Raw genomic sequence first — 22,268 nt, 5'->3', positions numbered from 1 at the left:
ATCATAAATAATACCAGGACAGGCCGCGTTGTTCTTTTTATGTTACGGACATTATGTAAAAGATTACAATGAAAACAATTACAACATAAACAATGTAGTTATTGAAATAACTTCGATTGCGTGAAATATTTATTACGCTGTTGCTTTCTACAAATTCAAAGGAGCAGAGAAGAATAAATGTTTGTGTTGATAAGGCTCGTGTACTGGTAGCGACTAGTCGAATGGGGGTGTGGAGTGCACTTATTATGTTCTGCGCTCGAGTCTCGTACGACAACCGCTTGACAAAATACTCTGCCAATTGTGTCGGAGTACCGCCCTCAATTGTTCCACATGAAAAATGGCCTATTCGGATTGTTCCCGAACAAATGCGTGCCGTGCGGGTGATTACGCTTTGTTTTAGGTATAAGTACGACAAAAAATTCGCTGTGAAAAAGCTGAAATTTTCGCTTCCGCCCTCTTGAGTTGTGAGCAAGCAGTGTTTAAACTAAGGCCAATTGTTTCGCCTTGAAAAATTATTTTCCGCAAAAGAACAAACATACTTATTCTTTTATTTAGAGTACAATGGAGTCGGTTTCGTGTTTTATATATTATATGTCCATTACATAGTGTTAAGTGTCCATTGTCAGCGTCAGAAGGCCAAACATTTTGTGAAATTGTAAGAATAATAATAATTTAAAGATGAACGTCGTCGATGGAAATCATAACAGGGATTTTACTGCTCAACGAGCGATTGGAGCGAGAATACCAAAGATTGTTTCAGAGCTCGAGCAGGATTGGGGCGATAATAACAATGTCGTCACTTCCTCAATCTAACTTCTTCAATATTTCCTGTCGAACCGATTTCCTATAAATTTTTATCCGTCTGGAATATTTTTATTTGGTTTCTTTTCGACTGTACCTATTTTTTTTTTTTAAGGAAGGAAAATCGTCATCCATCCATTCCATCACTTCTCTCGCCTTAGGCGAGGCGAGAAGGAGTGTCAGACTTTTACTGACTAAAAACCACCACGTTCCGTCTTCTGCTATTCGAGCCGAAGCCCCGGCCACTGCTAACCAAAGCCTCTTTTTACGCAAAGAAGGCTTTAATCACCATGCTTGCTCAATGGGGGTTGGTGATTTCAAACTTATAATTAGATATTATAAGCCCAGGTTCACAGTAGTTCACAGTTTGTGAAGGAAATATTGTAAGGGAGTCTAAATGATTTTAGAAAGTACATATAACTCGGGAAATGTCACATTAATACTTGTCGCTGATAGATTTCGAGCCCGCATCCTCATGCATGAGAAGTGGTCTTAAACCTTCGTGGTAACTATTTTTAATTACCTTCTCTAGAAGAATTATATACTTAGTCCTTTATCAGCTACTATATTAGTTATAAAATTTGTACCTAGTCATAAAAACTGACAACCGTCGTCGTCGTGTTGAACGGAATTCTCTTCAAGGAAAAATAAGAAATGCTTTTCAGAACGGAATTTTCCAAGAACATTTATACCTATATAATATAAATCTTACTAATATTATAAATGCAAATGTTTGTGAGTTTGTTTGTATTTTTGTTACTCAATCACGTCAAAATGGCTGAAGGGATCGGGATGAAATTTGGAACAGGAGTAGATTATGGTTTGAAATAACACATAGAACACCTTTTATCCCACGGGATCACGGGCAAAACAGCTAGCAGAAGCTAGTATGGAATATAAAATTATCGATCAAAATCAGAGGAGATGTCTTTAAGAGGATGACTATTCGATTTTCTCGTACACCGATGGTTTCGATACGTTGGTAGGGTAGACTGGGGGCCAACGTAACACATTTTGTTTGACGCGCTCTGGTGTAAAATCTATTTGTTTTTTATAAAAATAATTAGTGAATTTAGGGGCACTAGTTATTCATTTAAAGTATTTTTTACTCGTAATTGACTAATGTTATAAACGAAGCCTAAAAATTGAGTTAGATCTCAAGGCGTGTGATTGTTACAATTGTACCCATCGTGTGGTCAATTGTAACAAAAGATTTTTATGAAATAAAACACAAGTGGGTTGAGTAAGAATACTCGAAGTAATTTTTAATTGCAGTCTTATCAGTTATGAATCAGTATTTAATCACAAAAACAAATTATTTATTTAAATATTTAAACTGAACACAATTATATTTAAACTAGAAGCACATAGCTATTCTGGCTTTATTCAACAAACAAAAGCGATATTTATTTGACAAATTCAAATTAGGAGCCTTACTGTTCGTTTTAAGTTTGGTAATAGCTCTGTAACATTTATAAAACACGAAATAAACAACTTTTTTCTGTTTGTATGGTGTTACAATTGTCCACTGTTACAAATATCCCCATCCACGTGACTCATATTCATTGGCATATTAAATTATAAAAATCTAGAAATAAACTAAAACTCTGCTAAAACAAACAAAACAACTCAAGTTGAATAAAGTAATGACAAAAGAGAATATAAATAAAAACTAATCAATAAAGTTCTACAAAAACAAGACAAAACCACTCTTCGGCAGTGCAGGTCTTCGTCAGATTCAACAATATTTTTAGTTTTCTCTTTTTGCTGCTCTCCCTTTCGTATTCCTTTGCCCTTTCCTTTTTCCCGACCTTTTGTACTATCTGCACTAAAATTCTTTTTAATTTGTTTTGCTTTTTTCCTTGTTTCTGCTTCTCTACGTATAGGTTCTTTTTCTGGGGTATCTATATATTGCAGTCTTCCTTTTCCAATTTCCGAAATTGGACATGTGGACAAGTGTAACACGGGGACAATTGTAACGTTTCAATTGTCCCCGTCGTCAGTGGTACAACTGTCCTTAATACACAATCTGTGGAAAAATTGAAATAACTAATACTATACTAAATATTATTAAATAAGCATTAGGCTACGTAAAATACAATAGCTCAGAAGGCGACTTAATGAAAAATCTCGATAGAATATTGATAATTTAATTAGATATTACACAATTAATTAGTACGAAAAACTTACTTTGGTGCTGCAGAAATAAAATTTCGTCGTTAACACGTCAGTTTCGCAGCTCGCGCGCTGCTGGCTAGTGAGCAGGTCGGGAGGGGTCCTGCGCGTATTCAGGCTCACGCACACATGCGTTAATGGCTTAATAGTCAAAATATCGCCAATGTTACAATTGTCCACTGTTACTACTGCCCCCAGTCTACCCTACCTATCTTTAAAGGTATTTCTGTTTATCAAAAATCATAAATTTGAATTCCCAAATAATTCTTCCAGCTTTTTCACTACTACCTACACCATTGGTGGAATTACCGAATACCCGGTATTCGGTTCCTAGGTACTCGGTAATACAAATTTCGACCCCAATTTCTCATGTATTTTTTACTCTCTATCCTATCTCCAGATCCAGACACAAAAGGTCAAAGAAGAAGCAAAAAACTAGAAGCAAATATCTTTAGACGATGCGAACAAAGTCGCGGGTATAGTTAGTAACCTAAATAAAAGATATCCATATCACAACCATATTAATATTCTAAAACTGACTCAAAGGATCAAACAACAAATCCCTCTAATTAATACTTGAAAGTTCGATATTTACATGTCAATTAACGGCTTGAGTAATGAAACTAATTATAACAATTACAACTATGATTAACTGGAAATTAATTTGCGTAAATAAATTAAATCGTTCGCGGGATTAGGAATAACGTTTTATTAGGTAAGGTTAGTATAATAATTTGTTGATTGATTTAATAACATTTATAATTAGATATCGTATGTATACATACTAGGGTGTCACATGCTGAAACACGCGTCGGATTTGAGATAAAACTTGACATTTGTTGAGCTTCACGTTTCAGTTCACTCCAAGTGTGAAACTCAAGACAGATCGCGATGGAGGATTTTTATAGACGGAGGCGCCCTCTGCCCCAAGTAGGGAACAATAAAGGAAAAGTTGACATTTATCTGTTTTTTAAAAATGTTGTCCCATATTTGGATTTTTCCAGTATCGGATACAGATACCAATTTCATTCAGGAAAAATAGGTATTCTCTATAAAATAATTCTGTATCTTTAATATAAAAGTCGAAATTTAAACTTAAGATTTGGGCTTAGAACCCACTTTATACCTGCTGGAGCTGCGGACTACCTGGCGGGTTTAACAGGGCTCCAGTGCGAAAAGGAGGACTAGGAACTGGGTGGTTTTTAGTCAGTAAAAGTCTGACACCCCCTCTTACCTCGCCCGACGCGGGAGAAGTTATTGGATGATTTTCCCCACAAAACAAAATATCTTCAAGATACAAACAGGAATCACCTCTAGGCAAAACTTATCTTCTTAGGTGATTTCTTTTGATGATTGCATAAGCATTTTTAACACCAGATTAGATCTGATATAATGAATTATACATTAAAGTTACAAACTCATGTAAAATTATTTCTATTTCGTCTAAAATAATAAATATGAAAGGTATAATATGCCCGTCACGCAAAAACGGCTCATTCTGTGTAGTGTAGTAAAAATATTTTATGATTGTGAATTTATTCAAGTGTATAGGTGCGATATGTGCCTATAAAAGCAATATTCGTACATACTCTATGAATGTACTTAGAAAAAGTTTGACGTTCATAAATACGTTGAATCATTTCTACGTAGCACTTCGTAGCAACGTGTCTACGTTAACAGACACACTTTATGAAGAATCGAACTTCAAATATTCTTATCTTATTTCGTTGACTTGAATTTGATCTATCAAAGTAGAAACAGTAACAAACAAATTGATTACTATCATTTAGTCCATGTTTCCATAAATACGTGAATACTTAATAGACTTTTTATTAAACAAAAAAAAGTGTATTGCCTACTTCTAACTGGCAATTTACACATTCCATATTTGAAAATTGATTTAAAAAACACTTATTTAAAAAATAAAATATCACAGATAAAATATGCTACCATAAACACGTGAATACTTAATAAACTTTTTATTAAACAAAACAAAAAAATGTCGTCAACTTCTAACTGGCAATTTACACATTCTATATTTGAAAATTGATTTAGAAACAAATATATAAAAAATAAAATATCACAGATAAAATAAAAAATTAAACATACAAATTAAAGAGCAAGCCTTAAAACATTATCACGTCAAAGTTATCGGGATAAATGAATGGTAATTAATTAATTAGTGTGAACCCTTTGCGATGTGTCCCTGAAGAGTCATTACTTAATTACCATTACTCCTGGGCTGGCCCCAGCTCCACTAGATACGATAAGATATATTGCCACTACCTTTTATACCTGTTTTAGTAAAATTGTAGTTTATACAGAAACTTTTCAAATGACTCTTGTCTGTGATCGATTTATAGATTAAAGTTGTGGGTCGTTGAAGTAATTTTATTTTATTATAGTACTTTTGGTCAGAAATATTGTCCTCGGCTAAAATACTCGGATGAAAGTATTCACGCGTCTATTTATAGCGCAGACTATGATACTAGTTTAAGTGCAAATGTACCCCCACGCGAGGTATTTATTTTTAAACTTCAGTGGACCGTAACAGGTAACGTATGACCTTGCTTTATACTGCCATTTTCCTCCACAGGAAAGAACGCGGTGCTAGCATTATTCAAAGCCAGACTTTACTAATGCATTTTATGGTCGAGGGTAATATTTACGAGGCCCAGGTGAACGCAAAAAACGTACGTAAGCACCTCATCGGGGCCGATTTTAATATTAGTTTAACGCAATATTACTACGGAGCTCATCCCTAGCTTAAAAATAAAGTTCAACTTATGAATATTAAAGAAAAAAAAAGACGGTCTTGCCAAGCCAACAAATAAGTAGTTATTTATTGTTTGTTATCACCGCATTCTAATTGCTTGTTATCTTTCTTTTAGCACCCAGGACTTAAGGAGCCGTTCTATAATCCCGGTATTAAGAGTTATATGTGGCGAGGGATTTGAAACGTGTTTGCCCCTATTTTCGGAGGCCAAACCGTCGCGTCCCGCTATCCCTAAGGATTTCATTCCGAAAAACCTCCATAAATATTTCTTACAGTATTTGTATCTTCCTTGGAGTATCGTTAGCACAATGTTTCCCTTTTTCCTCTGAACACGGTAAGCATCTGCTCCCACAAACTAGATCTACACAATCAGTATGAACAGTGAAAATCTACAGTAAGTGTAAATTTTAAATATATGAATTACCCAATTTATTTTGATCATTCTGGCAAGTCTAACTAGACTAGCCCACTATGCAGGAAATATTAAAGTGCACAAGTGTATTCTCTCTGTTCTCTCACTCTCTGAACCTGATGGGACGGCAGACAGACACGACCGGAGAGAGTCACAAGACCAAGGCTTTACGTACTTTCTGAGGCACGGTGGTGAAACACCGCCGAACTTGCTGACTCCAAACTAAAAATTGACATCTTCCTCAGAAAACTCCATTATCACTTCTTGGCAGAAATCAAAGCCATGTTGCACAGGAGGCGGTCACCTAACCACTGTGCCAACCGTGCAGTCAACACAAGTCCAGTAGTTTTAGGAGCCTATTTAAATAAAGTTACAAGTTACAGTCACACGGTTAGTGTTCTACTAAAGCTTGACTAACAGTGCGTACCATCCCTCAAAACGACCAGCATTTTATATCAATTAGTGGACTGTCGGGAAAAATATGAAAACAATTTATTTCTGAGAGAATAGTAGTCATTTGTTCTGATTACATCGCGCTGTAATCAACATTATACAGTGATGTACGATTCATATAACTGACGGACGAATGATAAGGTGCTATTTTTGCCGTATAATATTCCTGTTTAATTCATTTAGTCATATGTACAAATTATTCATTTATAGTCTTTATAATTATGTAGATGATCCTTAAGCGCAATTAATAAGTGCAAAAATAATTCCCTACTATAATTTTGGGATCGGAATACACTAGTCACATTAAGTAATTTATTATCTTATTGATAACATAGATTATAAGGATATTGAAGTTATTATTTCATACATCTTTCCTAAGGAAATAGCATTAATTTAATTATGTTTTTATTATGTACCACTGCACCAGCACCTGGCTAGCTGGACGTGACGAACAAAAACGCTTTAATACATTTGCTCCAACGTCATTACAGTTTATCGGTACTTTGGCGCGAACCCGAAATAAATAGCCGCTATCAAAGAGCGATTACACAAACTGTTCACAAGCTCATAAAAAGACAAACATTACGAAATCTGTGATGTCAAAGAAAAATAAATCGGTAATAAAGTTTAACGGGCCAACAATAATGTTATAATGGATGTTACAAAAACCGATGTTTTACAATATTAACTGTCATTTTGTATCATACGTTCATCTTTAGGGATCACTCAATAATACACTTTATGGAACAAATCGTTCTCATCGGTTTTTTATAAGCTAGGTAAGTACATAGTTTTCCGTCTGCTACAAAGCCTTACTTTTTTGAGAGGGCAATCATCCAATGTTCTCCCTTGGCGAGACGAGAGATGGTGTCAGACTCTTACTGACTAAAAACCACCCACTGTACCTACACCTGCTTTTCGAGCCAGAGCCCCTGTAACCCGATAGGTAGTCTACAGCTCCGGGTCGGGCATTAGCCCTACTGGGCCCTATCTGTGGTGGTCTGATGGCTCTTTGAAGCACGCGTGACCCACACAGGTCTGGTTCTGGTCGAGCGGCGAGCTACCCTTGCTCACCGTTCGCAGACCCGTTGGCGATCCTGTAGAAATATCACGATAAAAAAATATTTATTGTGATATGAAGAAAAATTCCCATTTCGCGTTTCACAGCAATAATAAAACAAACTAGTCCAGTAGTTTTAGAGCTAATTCAAATAAACAAAAGAATAACCGAAAGTTTTCTTAACCAATATATAGAATTTTCTTTTCTGTACTCTGTATAATATACAGAGTTTCAATTATATTTGTAAAAAAATCCAATTTGCAAACGCTAAAATACTTTTCTTTACTCAGGAATTAATTTCCTCTGTACTGCACAACGAGACAGATCAATTGGAACCTAATTTAGGTCGAATGTGATGAATCGGTTACTGTTTGCGCAACGCTCTGCCTTTGCCAGCTAACCAATCTGACTTCACGTAACACCATGTGCTTTATTCCTCGAAAAAGATAGGCAGGACTACACATATTGAATGTAGTATCCAACTTTTTATAATTTGTGAGTCCTATGTATTAAAAAGCGTACCTATTACCAATTGCAATGTTGCACTTAACCCTTTAAAAGTCATTACATAATACCATAGAAATATTACATATATCTTTGGGTAGAGAAACCCTTTACTTGGCAGTCATGCTTAACTACCAACGAGGCAGTTAAATTCTTTTTTATTTACATATTTAATTGGGATAAAAAGTATCCTATGTGTTATTTCAGACCATAATCTACCCCTGTTCCAAATTTCATCCCGATCCCTTCAGCCGTTTTGACTTGATTAAGTAACAAACATACACACAAACTCACAAACATTCGCATTTATAATATTAGTAAGATAAGATGTATGAACATCTCAGAATGAACAATTATTCAACTACTGAGTCTAAAGATCTAATAGATGCCATAGTACGAGTATTATCTAGGTATTTTATACAAAAACTATTTTTCTCCTTTAAAAAGTATTCAGAGTCCATTATTTTTCTTTTCTTTTACATTCCAGTTCTAGTAGCGTAGTAAATTCTGCTTACGCGTGTCTCAACTTTAGATAGACTGCTTCGTCTCTTCCCGTGGGCATCGTAGTAGGTGACTTAGAAAATATATAAGAAAAATGCTCTTTGAATAACGGCTTTATAGGTATGAGTTTTAGGTACAAATGTTATTAGAACGTAAAACGTCATGCCTTTTAGCTCCCGAAGGGGTGTGCAAAAGTACATATTGTCTAAGAAGCAGTCCCTTTTTACCAGTTATGTCTAAGTCCTATTTCATAAGGATAAGGAGCCAATGCCATATACCATATTTTATAATATAAACCAGCGGTAAGCATTCGGCGCCACCCATGGACATCCGAAACACCGGAGACGTTACAATAGTGCGTTGCCGGCCTTTTGGGGGCTAGAAATTTAAGGGTTATTGGGGATTTGGAAGGGGTTAATTGGGCCTCCAGTAACCTCACTCACACAACGAAACACAACGCAAGCATTGTTTTATGTCGGTTTTCTTTGTATCTATCCGGTCGGGCCGACCCATTCGTCCGAAGCATAGCTCTCCCACACTTAAAATATATAGCCTAACACCAGACAGGTTAATTCCAGACACAAGACTGACTATTACCTATAGATAAATTTTCAAAAACTCCAATAATACTTTGCCCGACCAGACTTCTTGCTCAGCAGTAGTATTTGTGACCTCTGCTACTACGTTTTACTACACCCAAATCCATTTACCTACTTTAGCAATAGATTTTGTTGAGGTAATATAAATTTTATTGTATATATTTTGAAGGTATCGAAACTCAAGCTTAATTGCAATTCACGCCATTCACGTTTATGTGCCTGGCAAAAACATCTGGCCCGTTGATTGCTTACGTTTTTATGTGCACTTAGGAACTCAAACACCATTCCCGTGGAAAATGTATCCAGGTACCTAAATAATGCAATCACAAAGCTCCACATTTATTACCATATCGTAATTTATATTTAAATTGCCAACGGTATTTTTTTCACAACAAATGTTAAAAGGTTCTCTCGGAATTTCTGAAATGTTTCAACTTTCAAGCAACTATCTTATGATCATTTCGATTGTAAAGAGGTCTGGGTTACCAGATTACAATCTTCGCAGAATGTGCGCCATCTTGGCTGACTCCATTAGCAAATTACCTGTATTTCTGATTACATTAATGTCCCAATAGCTTTTCATCACGACTGTTGGTCGGAGTGGTATTTTTAGGGCTTCAGGTAATTTGAAAATCATCAATTAGGTTAAAAACATTTGAGTGAACAGCGAGTTTCATTGGTATTTGTCTATAGCAGATGTTATGTTAAAAGTTAGTATCTCTAATAATGCTCTCGTGAAAGCGAAACCGTGTATCTCGATCCTTTGGGGGATTTTAAGTAACCACATCGTAAGGGTCAACTGAAAGGTTTGACCATACAACAAGCACATGGAACCCGAACAATGGATATGGACATTTATTCATATTTAACTGTATTCTTTATTTTAGTGTATAGTTTTTTATTCATGTTACCTATATTTCCTTGCGTTTTAGTATTGTAATAGTAGGAATCTAGGTTATGATAGGTACAAAAACCGGTACTATGATCCTGGTATTTAAATGGAACTCTATTCATTTATGAAACCTAAAACCCAACTATAATTTAGTATTAGATACACACCATTCCAACAAACAAGCAAATGAAATATGAATTTTAGAGAGTCGTACCAAAAAGTTGGTACGCCTATAAATTCATTTTTATGACATTCACTAAATAAGTTATCTGTGTGTAGGTGGGTACGTTGTTTGTAATAAATACAATGCAGACAGATGGCGCGTATACTGTATACCAACCTACAAACTACAAATTACATTACGTATTTACAAAAAAAGCTTTTAAACATCCACACATAAAACCAGAGTTTATTAACAACAACTTTGAACTCGACAAAGCTAACAGCCAACATCAAATCCAACTAAATCAAAGTAAAACAAGAGCCAACATTACGCAAATAGTTTCCCAAAACTAAAATAATAAGATGTTGAAGTGTAACAACAGCCGGACACGGGATAAGGGCATTTGAATAGCCCCTAGGTGCGTTAGTTATTCAGCTCGCGACTCGCCGGCCGCCGCCGCGCGCTCGTAAATCAAACTCGCCATTCGCTTATGCATTATACAGTTTTATTTGTGCGAGTCCGCTGAATAGGTAATAAACTATGGCAGGTGAAATGCCCTGCGTGTTCGAATGCGCCGAGAATTTGAAACGTAGGCAAATATACGTCTGTTTACTACGCCCGTGGAACAACATATAGTGTTGCGATTGGATTACGTATGTTCGTGGTTTGCGACGATCTGACATGGGTTTTTAATGAAATTCGGTCAAATGTGTGATTTATTTCGTTTCAAACTGATAAACAACATCAGATTGGAAATGTACATTTATTTGGAATCTCATCTGTTTCTATTGATTTAGATTTTCAAAGTGTAGCTGTAGAATCAAATTCAATAGTTAGATGGACGACAAATTACCTACTAACGTAACCACAACATGAAACCGAGTATCTCCTAGTAAACTCTATACTGAAACTTTACACCTAATACGTATTAACCTACTAATTAAAATCACCATCTCATTTGCTAGTACACGGGCACAGGTTATTAGGCATTTTCCGAAGGTCCCTCCATCTAGCGGCGCGACGGAGCAGAAAATTCATTGCGGTCCTCACTCCACAGTCCACACGGGCCTGCACTAGTTCGTACATCTGAGGCCGGCCTGCGCTAATCCTCTTACTAATTTCATTATTTTACTACCAACTTTTTACCTTTTTTATCCATTCAATTAAGAGGTTTAGCTTCGTGAAACAAGAAAAGTTTTTCATACTGCTTTTCCGTGAAGTCTTTTAGACATGTTGCGGTTATATGATGTTTTGTAATGTGTGTAGTGAAAATAAATAATAAGAAATTATTAATGTTGTGTGATTACATACTTAAGTACTGTAACTAAGTGATTTTTGTGTGTTACAAAGAACAGCCTTAATAAGCTTATCGATATTCATGATTATAGAATTTGCTCATATGTTTTTTATATATACCAACAAAGGGTCTTCATCGACACTTCAAAAAAAACCTACATGACCTACAATAAAAAACCTTCATGATCTCGTTACCAGAACACAACAAAATAAGCACTTTATTGGTTGTATTGATTTTATTATTATTACAGGACAGATACAATCCGGACGGCGATCACCATTCATGTTAATGAAATAGCGAATAAAATGATCGTAATTACGAGAACGTTTTTACTGCATTGTTGGTGCCCGTCGCCGAATCACCTGACATTACCGTTGCGACAATATTTCCAACGAATTGGCCATTTATTCAAGCACCAGACATAATAACTTTTGTAATTACAATATCAACATTTACATTGCATAACCTCGTTCGTCATCCCGACGTTTAAGGGGATATTTTATCTACAGAAACGTGTATATGATTCGAGGATTTTGTATAGGGATTTTATGTTAAAAATATTTAAGAGTTTTAGTTAATTCCCTTAATTTTTTGCGGGTACAATACGAGGTTATAGCAGATATATTTAAGTGTGGGAGAGCCATTCTCGGGTACGAATGGGCTGGCTCGACCGGAGTGATATCACGGCCTCACAGAAATCTGACGTGAAACAACTTCACGTGAAACAGCTTGCGTTGTGTTTCGTTGTATGAGTGAGGTTACCGGAGGCCCATTTACCCGATCTTCCTAATCCTCAATTCCTCAAAAAATCTTAAATTCCTAACCTCAATAGGCCGACCGCAGTTGTAATGCTTCTGGTGTTTCGGGTGTCCATGGACAGCGGCAATTGCTTACCATCAGGTGATCCGTCCGCTCGATTACCGGCTTAAACCATAATAAATGCACCTATGTTATTTATTTATTACATCTTTATGTTATTACATCTACACTATTTTATTTGGTAGAGTCTTTCTTCAGCTGATATAATACGAGTTACAGTTTTAATTCAGGACCAATTAATTAACCTGATTTTTCAGTAATACGCTTCCCATATAATAGTAAACACATGCTCAAGGTAAATGGCTACGTCAACGATGTTTAATTTGATATTCTATGCGAGTGACAGGGACAAAGAGACTATCAAAAGGAATTTAATTGAATTTCACATCGTCTGATTATATGCTTCATACACACACAGATTAGTAACTTTGAGACTGCTTATAAACACAATGCTTTGTTGTTTCTGTTATCTAATTATATTAGAAATATAGGTACCTAGGTACGTACAAACTAACAACAGTTATGCATGATGTTATTATCTCTGTCAAAGTCAAAGTCAAATCATTTATTCCAATTAAACCATAAATAGGTAAAATAAAGAAATAAATAATTGTCTGTCAGTCGGATAGACTGACTGAGTTAGTGAAGCTAAATGCTCGTTCCAAAGTGTAACATCGAATGGAGAATAACGAGAAAGAAGCTCCATTGGTTTAAAAAAATATATGTTTATAATTTCTCTGGGAGATTTTTCCAATCAATAATTGTACATATATGTGAGAACAATGCAATGTTATTGCAACACGCAACAGAAATGGTAGAACTAGTTTAACACTTGTTCTTCTTCACACACACATAAACAAACACACACGCACGCACACACACGCACTCACACACGCGCACACACACATTCACATCTTTAATTATATTCTCTTTTTGTTGAATTTAATTTTAATTACTATTTTCTTAAGTTATTGTGTTAATTATCACGCTATGCAAATGGGGAGGGGCAGAGTCTTCTACTACAGGCATTTTTTTGTCTAAAAGAGGATTCTGTACACACTATTGTAAAGAAATTTTTGACACAATAAAAATATTCTTATTCTTATTCTTACATATAGGTATGTGAGAACAATGCAGCGTTATTGCAACGCGCAACACAAATGTTAGAACTGGTTTTTGTTCTTATTCGAGTATTTCTAATTTTAATTTAATTTTAATACTGTGGGTGTTCATAAACATTTCAATTAATTAATAGAGTACAAGTTTAGACCTAAGCCTACTTTTAGATGAACGATAGATGATAGTCATAATATTGACTATTAATTTTAGACTTTACTAACACTTTTTTTAAATAAACCTAACTATATTCGACAAACAAAATAATCATGTGAATGTGTAAAACATATATTGTATGTACAGTGTAAACAGTACGCATTTCATAAAACAAGCGTTGGGCCGAGTCTGTATATTGAGTGAGGTTTATATTGAAAGTTTGTTCCGAGCCGACGCGGGCCCTAAGGACACACATTCCACTTTGTTCTTCCACACAACTTTAAGAAGTTGCTTAACAGATGTTCGCCCTGACTTTTGTCCCCAAGTAAGTCATGTACCCCTTGTAACATACATTTTATGTGCGACGAAAATAATGTCTGTCTGTAGGCGAAGTAATATATTGTGACTGAGTTCGTGAGATATTCGATTCTAGTATTTATCTAGTAGATTGTATGCTGGTAGTAATACTTAACGTCTACTTGCGTCCCTATTGTGTAAGTATTTTATAGTTAGACGAGCTTCTACCCGCGGCTCCATCCGCGGAAAATTAAAAAAATAGGGTTGTACTATCCCTAACATTTAGGGGGATAAAAAATAGATGTTGGCCGATTCTCATAGATGATAAGCACAAAAAATATTATCAAAATCGGTCAAGCCGTTTCGGAGTAGTATGGCAACGAAAACTGTGACACGAGAAATTTAAGTATATATTAGATTTGACTTCTGAAGTAATCAATGATCATGAAAATATGTTTAACCGTAGGTACCTGAAATTTTACCTGTTATTATTTTCCTAAAAGTATCTTCATCACTGTTTGATGATTACATAATTTCTAAATGTAAAGAGTGCAACCTTTTAGTTTGTTTCTCTAAAAAGATAGGAAAAAAGAAAGTCTTGATCTGTTCCAAATATTTATAGATGGCGTTTAAACACAGTTGAATCTAATTGAAAGTAGGAAGCAAAGGTTTCAGATTGTTACAAACCAAGATATTTACCTCATCACGGCCGGAAATTAGTCTAACAGAAGGTCTAACAATTCAATAACTGTAAACAATAAAAATAATAAATAATACCTATATCTAACCTATTGACTACTTATATTATTATAGCAGCACCACTACGATTGTCTGACAGGCGAAACATATTTTCGAAACTGAAGTATCTCATTGAGTTGCAGGCGAGACCAAAATAGAAGCTCAAAATACTAGCTAAACGTGACTTGCCGATATTGCATCATTTGTACCACATCCGACCGCATGTGCACGTACTCCTGATCTTGAACGCTGCACTGTATTGCTCATAACTTATGTACGAACACACACCACTGCACTTTGTCATTCTAGTTCAACTACACCCAAATTAATCATACCGACATTGAGAATCAGATACAATTTCAATAACTACTAATTATTATATTCACGTTTAATAATCAGCGTTTGCACGGCGCATCAATTAATGATCTTTGATTATACTAGTTACACGAATGTCAGCTCAATAAAGAAGGTTGGCGAACTCATCGGTGCTTCAAAATTTAATTTAGTTCTAAAATGTGTTCTACCTTTATAAATTTAGATCGCCTACCTTCCGCAACCCACACCAGATTACACAAGCAATTAAACTGTCCTCCGGGATTTGACGGTGGTTTATTAACCTGCAACCTTAGAAAAACATAATTGAATGTAGTGTAAAATTTTTGGAAAGCAAAGACCTCTTCGAAAAACTCTCCCGTGTAATGGAAATCGTGCCCCTCGGCCCCCAGGGCATCGCGGATTCTCTGCACAAAAGGCCCAACAAAAAGGTCCTGCCGTCACATGAACATTGTAAAACTCGGCCTCGTATTCACGTCTCCACTCACAAACCAATAGCGTCTTAAAAACTTCACATGTAAGATTCAATTTTGTTCTACAAAGATTGTTTTGTAACAGTTTTTTCCAATCCGATAATGCGACCTTAGCGTCGGGATCATGGTTTACTACAAATTGTATTAGTGTAGTAGATTTAACTATTTACGCGGTGTACGGTCCGGCCGAGCGGTCGCGTGACTCCTGTCTGCCTTCTGGAATGCTGATTCTTTTGTTATCATACCTGTGCGATAAATTTTTAGAACATCGAATACCTACAAGAGAAGGTATAAAATAGTATTGGCTCCGTGAAAAGATTGTGTTTTGCAGATTGGATTCATATTTCGAGATTCATGTTTACGAATGTCCAATATCTTTTGACCATCAAGCAGACGATGCATGTCGAGATGTATATCAGTATCAAGGCTATCGTAGTACATGAACGCGGAACTAGTACATCGGAGTAGGATACTCAGCGTAGCTTCATCTCGAGTGCATCTCTCACGATCACGGGAGCTTTCGCCTCTAAGGAATCGATTATCCGTAGACGTCTCGCATTCCTCAGATATCGTCTTCATCTCGGCGCCGATATGACGACGTGCATTAAAATGTTTATGTATAATGTTGTGATGGAATCATGTTCTAGTTAGTTCTGTTGGTAACTAGTTTTGTTGATATCTTACAAGCAAATAATATGTTTACCACAACTTTAAGCCACAATCGTAAAACAATTAATTTTTTCTTGATATATTTGTAGCGAAGCTACTTTTTATATGAAAAAGTCACTATAGTTAACCTTGATTTTCATATCAAAATTCATAACAATATTTAAAAGGATTTCTTGTTTAAATTCTTTCGACAATCCTCCTATAGAGCTTTTTGTTCTCAACATTTCGCAGAATTTACTTTTGGTAAAACTGTTTAACTTAGTTTATAGTTTTTATATTTGTATCTTATCAGATTATCGAGCCTTTCTTATACAGACAATTTGAGAGAACCTTGATCTCAATTAAAATAAGTACCTTCTTGCCTATCCTCATTGAAGAAGTACGCAGAGATTATAGGTATGGATAGAAGAAGAAGGCATCTCAACGTACATGTCCGTAGAAAAACAATTTAGTGTTACCGTATACCTTCATATATACGTAGGAGTGGAATCTTAGTATGAAAATAACATAAAGCCACGAAAACACAACAACAAGCATTATCTCGCCAAAATCCTTGTATCGAGTTCTGGAATCGTTCGCATTGTTGTCCTTTGTGTTCGCGTTCGCATTCGTTTTCCATCGTACACCATTATTCACATTAAGTGGACAGATCTCGGGTCAGATCCAGGCACAAGAAAAGCACAAAAAGTGCCCGCTTTATCCGAGCATGATAAATCTACTTCAAATCCGAGAATAGCGTCTTTTATGAACGAAATTGAAATAAACCGACCGTGCGGATAACGGCTAAGTAAGAAGATCGAGATCCCTTTAGAATATATTGGTGAATCATTTTCATTCATCAAGCCTACTTAGAATACGTCTCCCAGTACTTGTGTAGATAGGGCCTTTCAAAGTAGTTTACATCATTAATTTATTTTGCCAGGGAACAAACTCTCCAATTTAGTTCGTGTATTTTTATTGTTGTACAAACTTGTTGGGCGGTCGGGTTGGACCGTGTGGATCTGCAGAATAATTCGGTCGCATGTTATTATGTGTTTTCGTGTTTACTTCTTGTATAATATATGTGTTTATGTGTGTATTACTGTGAATTAGTGATATTCACTACGAGAAATAAACACTTCCCACAATTATAAAAGAGTGTGTCTAGTCTATCGATCTCAAAAAAAATGTGTAGTTAGGTACATACAGTTACATATACAATAACTATTTATTTAACCAAAGAACCTGGTTTATTTTCTTTTAAAATAGTCAACAACAATTCGAAACATTCATAAACCAATTCTTTGATTTTATTTCTCACTGAAACATTTATTTTCGTTTTCTCTTATTCCACATAATAGATCGTTCGGAAGATATGTCCCTATTTTTAGTGGTAGAGATGAAATCGAGCGTGAAATGGTTACCACACGGAGCGGTTGTCTCGTGAACAAACGAATACCGGATCGCCGTTTGCCGCCGGGGCGTTTGCCGGAAAATTGGCTGGCACACCACTATGCTCCGGCTTAATAATAACAATGTATTGAATGTCTACCCTAGCCGTGATGGGGAACTCTACTGATACAATAGCTGTTACGGTGTATTGATTAATTAAAGTGATAAAATTATACCCTTACGAATGTATACATAAAGTAGTAGTTGCTGACATGGAATTACCTATAGTTTTATTTTACGACTGCCACGTTGGTCGAATGGTTGCAAGCACAACTGCCGGGCAAGAGTTCTCGGGTTCGATTCCCGGGTCGGGCGAAGTATTACTGGGCATTTTTCGGTTTTTCGAAAATTTCTCAGTGGTAGCACAGAGTCTGGAAATGTGCCCGGTATATGGCAATAGGCTCACCACCTATTACATGGGACTCATAAATTGTGAAATGTGGGTGAACATTTGTATTATGTGCCATAATGTGCACCTCTGTCTACCCCTTCGGAGATTAAAGGCGTGAAGTTATAAATATTTTTATTTTAATAGGAGTAATTGTTGCAGATAGAATTAGACCAAACAGATGCGTGTTCAAAGTACGTGATAATGTAATCACTCAAGAGCATATTACGAACTTCTTGCTCTATCTTCGTTTAGAAAGTAAAACTGTCATCGTTTGTATTTCAGAGATAGACTGACGGATTTTCCGTCGGTCTGTCATTGCCATAATTATACTTTTTAATGAATATCAATTTCGTTTCGGTTTTTTATACAGTTTAAAAATAAATATTTTAGCGTTAATCGGATTTCAATAGCGAGTAAATTGTTCTATACTTTGTTTCGATTTATGTCAAGTATAAGAAGTGACCAAAAATGAGCGATGACGAGCCTGAAGAGAACCAAATGCGCAATGCATTAAGTGAAATTGCTAAAGAAGTTCAAAAGTGTGTATTTATAATAAACTTCAGTATATTATTCAGTAGATGAGATCACAAGAAACCACTGGATACAGGTTGCTTCTAATCAGCCGATCTAGAAATCATTGGTCCTGAAATGGTGAAGATCATGATGGTATATACAGTTTTCAGGAGAGGACACTAGTCCGTAAGCAACGGTTTCATTGGTGTACCGATGGTACACATTAACTATTGGTACCTACTATCTAAGTAAAGAGCTAAGTCCTTACTTTATCGCAAAAAATGTCATTGTGATCAGGGCACCCTATGAATTTACACTACATGACTTCAAACCAGCCACCCTTTTCGCAAGTTTTAATAGATATGGGTATCCAAATTATTTCGATGTGAAAGATCACGGTCAGGTGCTGATCTTATTCGTGCTACGGTCTACGTTGCTACGCCGTAGCTACGACTGCGACCAATTTCGTAGGCTCGTCTTTTTAAAATATGTTTTAGTTCATCGCTTCATTTCTTATTACTTTTTCAGACTTCATAAGGACACTATATCTGCGAAAAATAGCAATATAAAATGTGACGATAATTGTGCTGAAGAAATTTTAGGTCAACTTATAAAATGCAAGACATCTTTGAATTTGAGAACAGTTCAAATAAAAAGATTAAAAAATACACTAAAAACTGCTTGCGGTAAGTGACGTTGATGTCTTCAATACGAATTTAAAAGGCATTGAGTGACTCTTATTTTACCTTTAAAAACCATTTATTATTATTATTACACCCATTATTTTTTTACAGCTGTTGCCAAAACTATGTCATCAACTAAAGCGAGTGAAATAGCAACGCTAACAAGTCACTTAGATTTTGCTAGAAAGAATTATTTGAATTTAATACGACAGCAAAGTGAGAAAGACGAAATAATTACTAACTTAAGCACAGAAAACCACGCTTTACGAGAACAGCTTCAATTTTTCGAAAAAGTCATTGATCTTGGATATCAGGAATTACAGAAAAATAAATCTGGAGAAAGGGTAGAAAATATTTCTAGCCTTGAACAACTGAAACAAATTTTAGCTTGCTGTGGACAGTATTATGCGGATTACTGCAACGAACACGAGAAACGCATTCGGCTGGAACAAAAAAATAGATTCCTCGACACATTGATTACAATGGAAAATAATTTAAAACCTAAAGATAAAATAGGCTCCGTTTGTATTAACAAGGATAAAAAATTCCCTGCGCCAATCCCACGGCAACGCGTTGCTTTCGCGCGGTCTGAGTTAAAACTAGGGTCTCATCAAAGAAACTTCACTAATTTCACCATGACAAAAATTGAATTAAATAAACATTCACTATCACCAACAAATAGCCGGGATTTAGACTTGACAACACATTTAAAAACAGTGAAGCAACTTCTTAATGATCAAAATAATCTCATTAAAGATTTGAAGAGCCTAACGAAAGTAATAAATGTTGATGAAACTTATTGAGAATGTTTATTTATAGTATCGTGTTAATGTGTATACTCGTATTTACAAGGTTCGTAATTCCGGGAAATCCAAATAAGCATGTTATGTATTATAGCAACAAATATTTTCAGTCCCTATAGGACTAAAAATATTATAAACTAAACACATACGTGTTGGCCGTTTATATTAAGTTGCTGGAGTCGTCGTCTCCTCTTCCCACCTCCCATTAGGTCGGCAACGCACTTGCAACAAATCAACAGATCCCATGTTGACTGTCTATTTTTGGACAAGCCCCCTACATCTTCTGAAATCGTTGCAACTACAGTTACTGTAAGTCAGTTACCTACTGACTGAACATACCAGTATCATTAGAAAGCCCATTTGGCGCTCTGATTGGCCGGCTCGAATGAACCAACCAACTAGGGCGCCGTATGTGCTTTCGTTTCGATTACTTTAAACGTAAAGCAAACTCGTAGTAAAGTTTCAGAGCAATGAAGTCCGGTACATTCTCACATTGGACATAAATAACTATCTTGGATCTCACAACAAAATAAATCAGAAGATTTTATTAAAGAAGAAGAAAAAAACTAGATTCCACTTCAGTCTGTGAATTTTAATGCATGTTGACTTGCCTATTTTACCGAATCTACCTATATTTTTATTATCTTTTATTACTCCCGCTTCTTTATACATATTATTATTAATTTGAGTTAAGAAATTAATATTCAATACTGAGATGAAAAAAAAAATCATCAATAATAAATGGCAACTATTTACACCATAGACACACATGAACAAATTAAGTACTGTCACTGTCAACTGTCAATAGTGTCAACGTGCAGTGCGTGACATTGACATTAGATTGTGTGATGTGAGAAAGAGAAAACGAAACGAATTCTCAATCAAATCTGCAAGGCAAGCCGTTGTCGCACGTGTTGTAACACCGCGGTATACGTAGTTACGATAATACATTTTATTACATTAATCTAAGAATAACACTGATGCATGTTGCTTAAAGTCTGTGCAACTACGATATTGAAACACAGTGGTGCAGTCAGAAAGTATAGCCAGTGTAGTAGAAACGCTAAAATGTCTTTAGAAGAAGCGAAACAATTCGCCGCACACCGGGCAGTTGATGAGTATGTAAAGAAAGATTGTATTTTTGGTGTCGGTAGCGGATCTACAGTCGTTTATGCGGTCCAACGACTTGCTGAACGTGTAGAGACTGAGAAGTTGAAGGTGACCTGCATTCCCACATCGTTTCAAGCTAAACAGCTGATTATCAAACATAAGCTTACATTGGGCGAGTTGGAGACGCATCCGGTGATTGATGTCACTATCGATGGAGCCGACGAAGTAGACGCCGATATGACGCTGATCAAGGGTGGTGGTGGTTGCTTATTACAAGAGAAGATAGTAGCCTCTTGCTCTAAGAAACTCATCGTTATAGCAGACTACACTAAAGATTCTGTGAAATTAGGAGATAGATACAAAAAGGGTATACCGATAGAAGTTGTGCCAATGGCATATGTTCCTATTCAAAATAAGATACAGGCTCTGTATGGTGGAGAAGTAAAGTTACGCAAAGCTGTTGCTAAGGCTGGACCGGTAGTGACTGACAATGGTAACTTCATCCTTGACTGGATATTCACCAACCAGGACTTGAGATGGGACAAAGTCAATAGCATTATAAAAATGATCCCTGGTGTGGTTGAAACAGGATTGTTTGTAAACATGTGTGAGAAAGCTTACTTTGGCCAGCCTGAAGGCAGTGTCATAGAGCGGTTTGGTATACATCCTTAAAGATCCAAAATACTAATATGTCATAAGCTCAGCTTTTCTTTTATGAATGTACTTTGTAATAGTTTTAAGTTTAATATCTTTATCAATGCTTTTAAAACTAAAACTTATATTCTTTAAAAGTAATGTGGGATAGAAATTTTTGCCTTTTATACAAGAAATTAATATCTACTCTGGCATAAATGACTAGAGATTTGATAACAGTTTTCATATTTTATTTTTACTTTAATATAAAAAAGACATTAGAAGTACCAAGTACTTCCATATCAAAATTTATAAATGAACCTATTGGACTGTGATATAAAAAAACATTTCATGAAATGATGAAATAGAGGTTTATCAGCACCAAAGACATGTTATCAGTAAAAAAAGTGAACTATTGTTACTTCGCAATCAAATGCCTCATGGTTAGTTTGTAATAATTTGATAAGCAT

The 22,268-nt window shown here is 35.7% G+C and overlaps 2 protein-coding genes across 2 annotated transcripts; both read left to right on the top strand.

Annotated features, from left to right (window-relative positions):
* Positions 1–18,351: 18,351 nt before the first annotated feature.
* LOC118263593 (uncharacterized) lies at positions 18,352–20,070 on the top strand. The gene is made up of 3 exons (XM_035575679.2): positions 18,352–18,595; positions 19,098–19,255; positions 19,364–20,070. The coding sequence occupies exons 1-3, from the start codon at positions 18,525–18,527 to the stop codon at positions 20,053–20,055; spliced, it is 921 nt and encodes a 306-aa protein (XP_035431572.2). The 5' UTR covers positions 18,352–18,524; the 3' UTR covers positions 20,056–20,070.
* Positions 20,071–20,905: 835 nt separating this feature from the next.
* LOC118263912 (ribose-5-phosphate isomerase) lies at positions 20,906–22,032 on the top strand. Its single transcript, XM_035576149.2, has one exon. The coding sequence runs from the start codon at positions 21,040–21,042 to the stop codon at positions 21,835–21,837; it is 798 nt and encodes a 265-aa protein (XP_035432042.1). The 5' UTR covers positions 20,906–21,039; the 3' UTR covers positions 21,838–22,032.
* The last annotated feature ends 236 nt before the right edge of the window (positions 22,033–22,268 follow it).

This window comes from Spodoptera frugiperda, chromosome 27 (genome assembly GCF_023101765.2).
Source record: "Spodoptera frugiperda isolate SF20-4 chromosome 27, AGI-APGP_CSIRO_Sfru_2.0, whole genome shotgun sequence".
NCBI classification, from domain to species: Eukaryota; Metazoa; Arthropoda; class Insecta; order Lepidoptera; family Noctuidae; genus Spodoptera; species Spodoptera frugiperda.
This window is presented reverse-complemented; position numbering and strand designations above follow the sequence as displayed.

Bases quoted from the DNA above. Each gene is read 5' to 3' on its own strand.
- LOC118263912 (XM_035576149.2), top strand. From the start codon at position 21,040: ATGTTGCTTAAAGTCTGTGCAACTACGATATTGAAACACAGTGGTGCA.
- LOC118263593 (XM_035575679.2), top strand. From the start codon at position 18,525: ATGAGCGATGACGAGCCTGAAGAGAACCAAATGCGCAATGCATTAAGT. The intron at 18,596-19,097 runs GTGTGTATTTAT...TTACTTTTTCAG, and splicing joins ATTGCTAAAGAAGTTCAAAA to ACTTCATAAGGACACTATAT. The intron at 19,256-19,363 runs GTAAGTGACGTT...ATTTTTTTACAG, and splicing joins TACACTAAAAACTGCTTGCG to CTGTTGCCAAAACTATGTCA.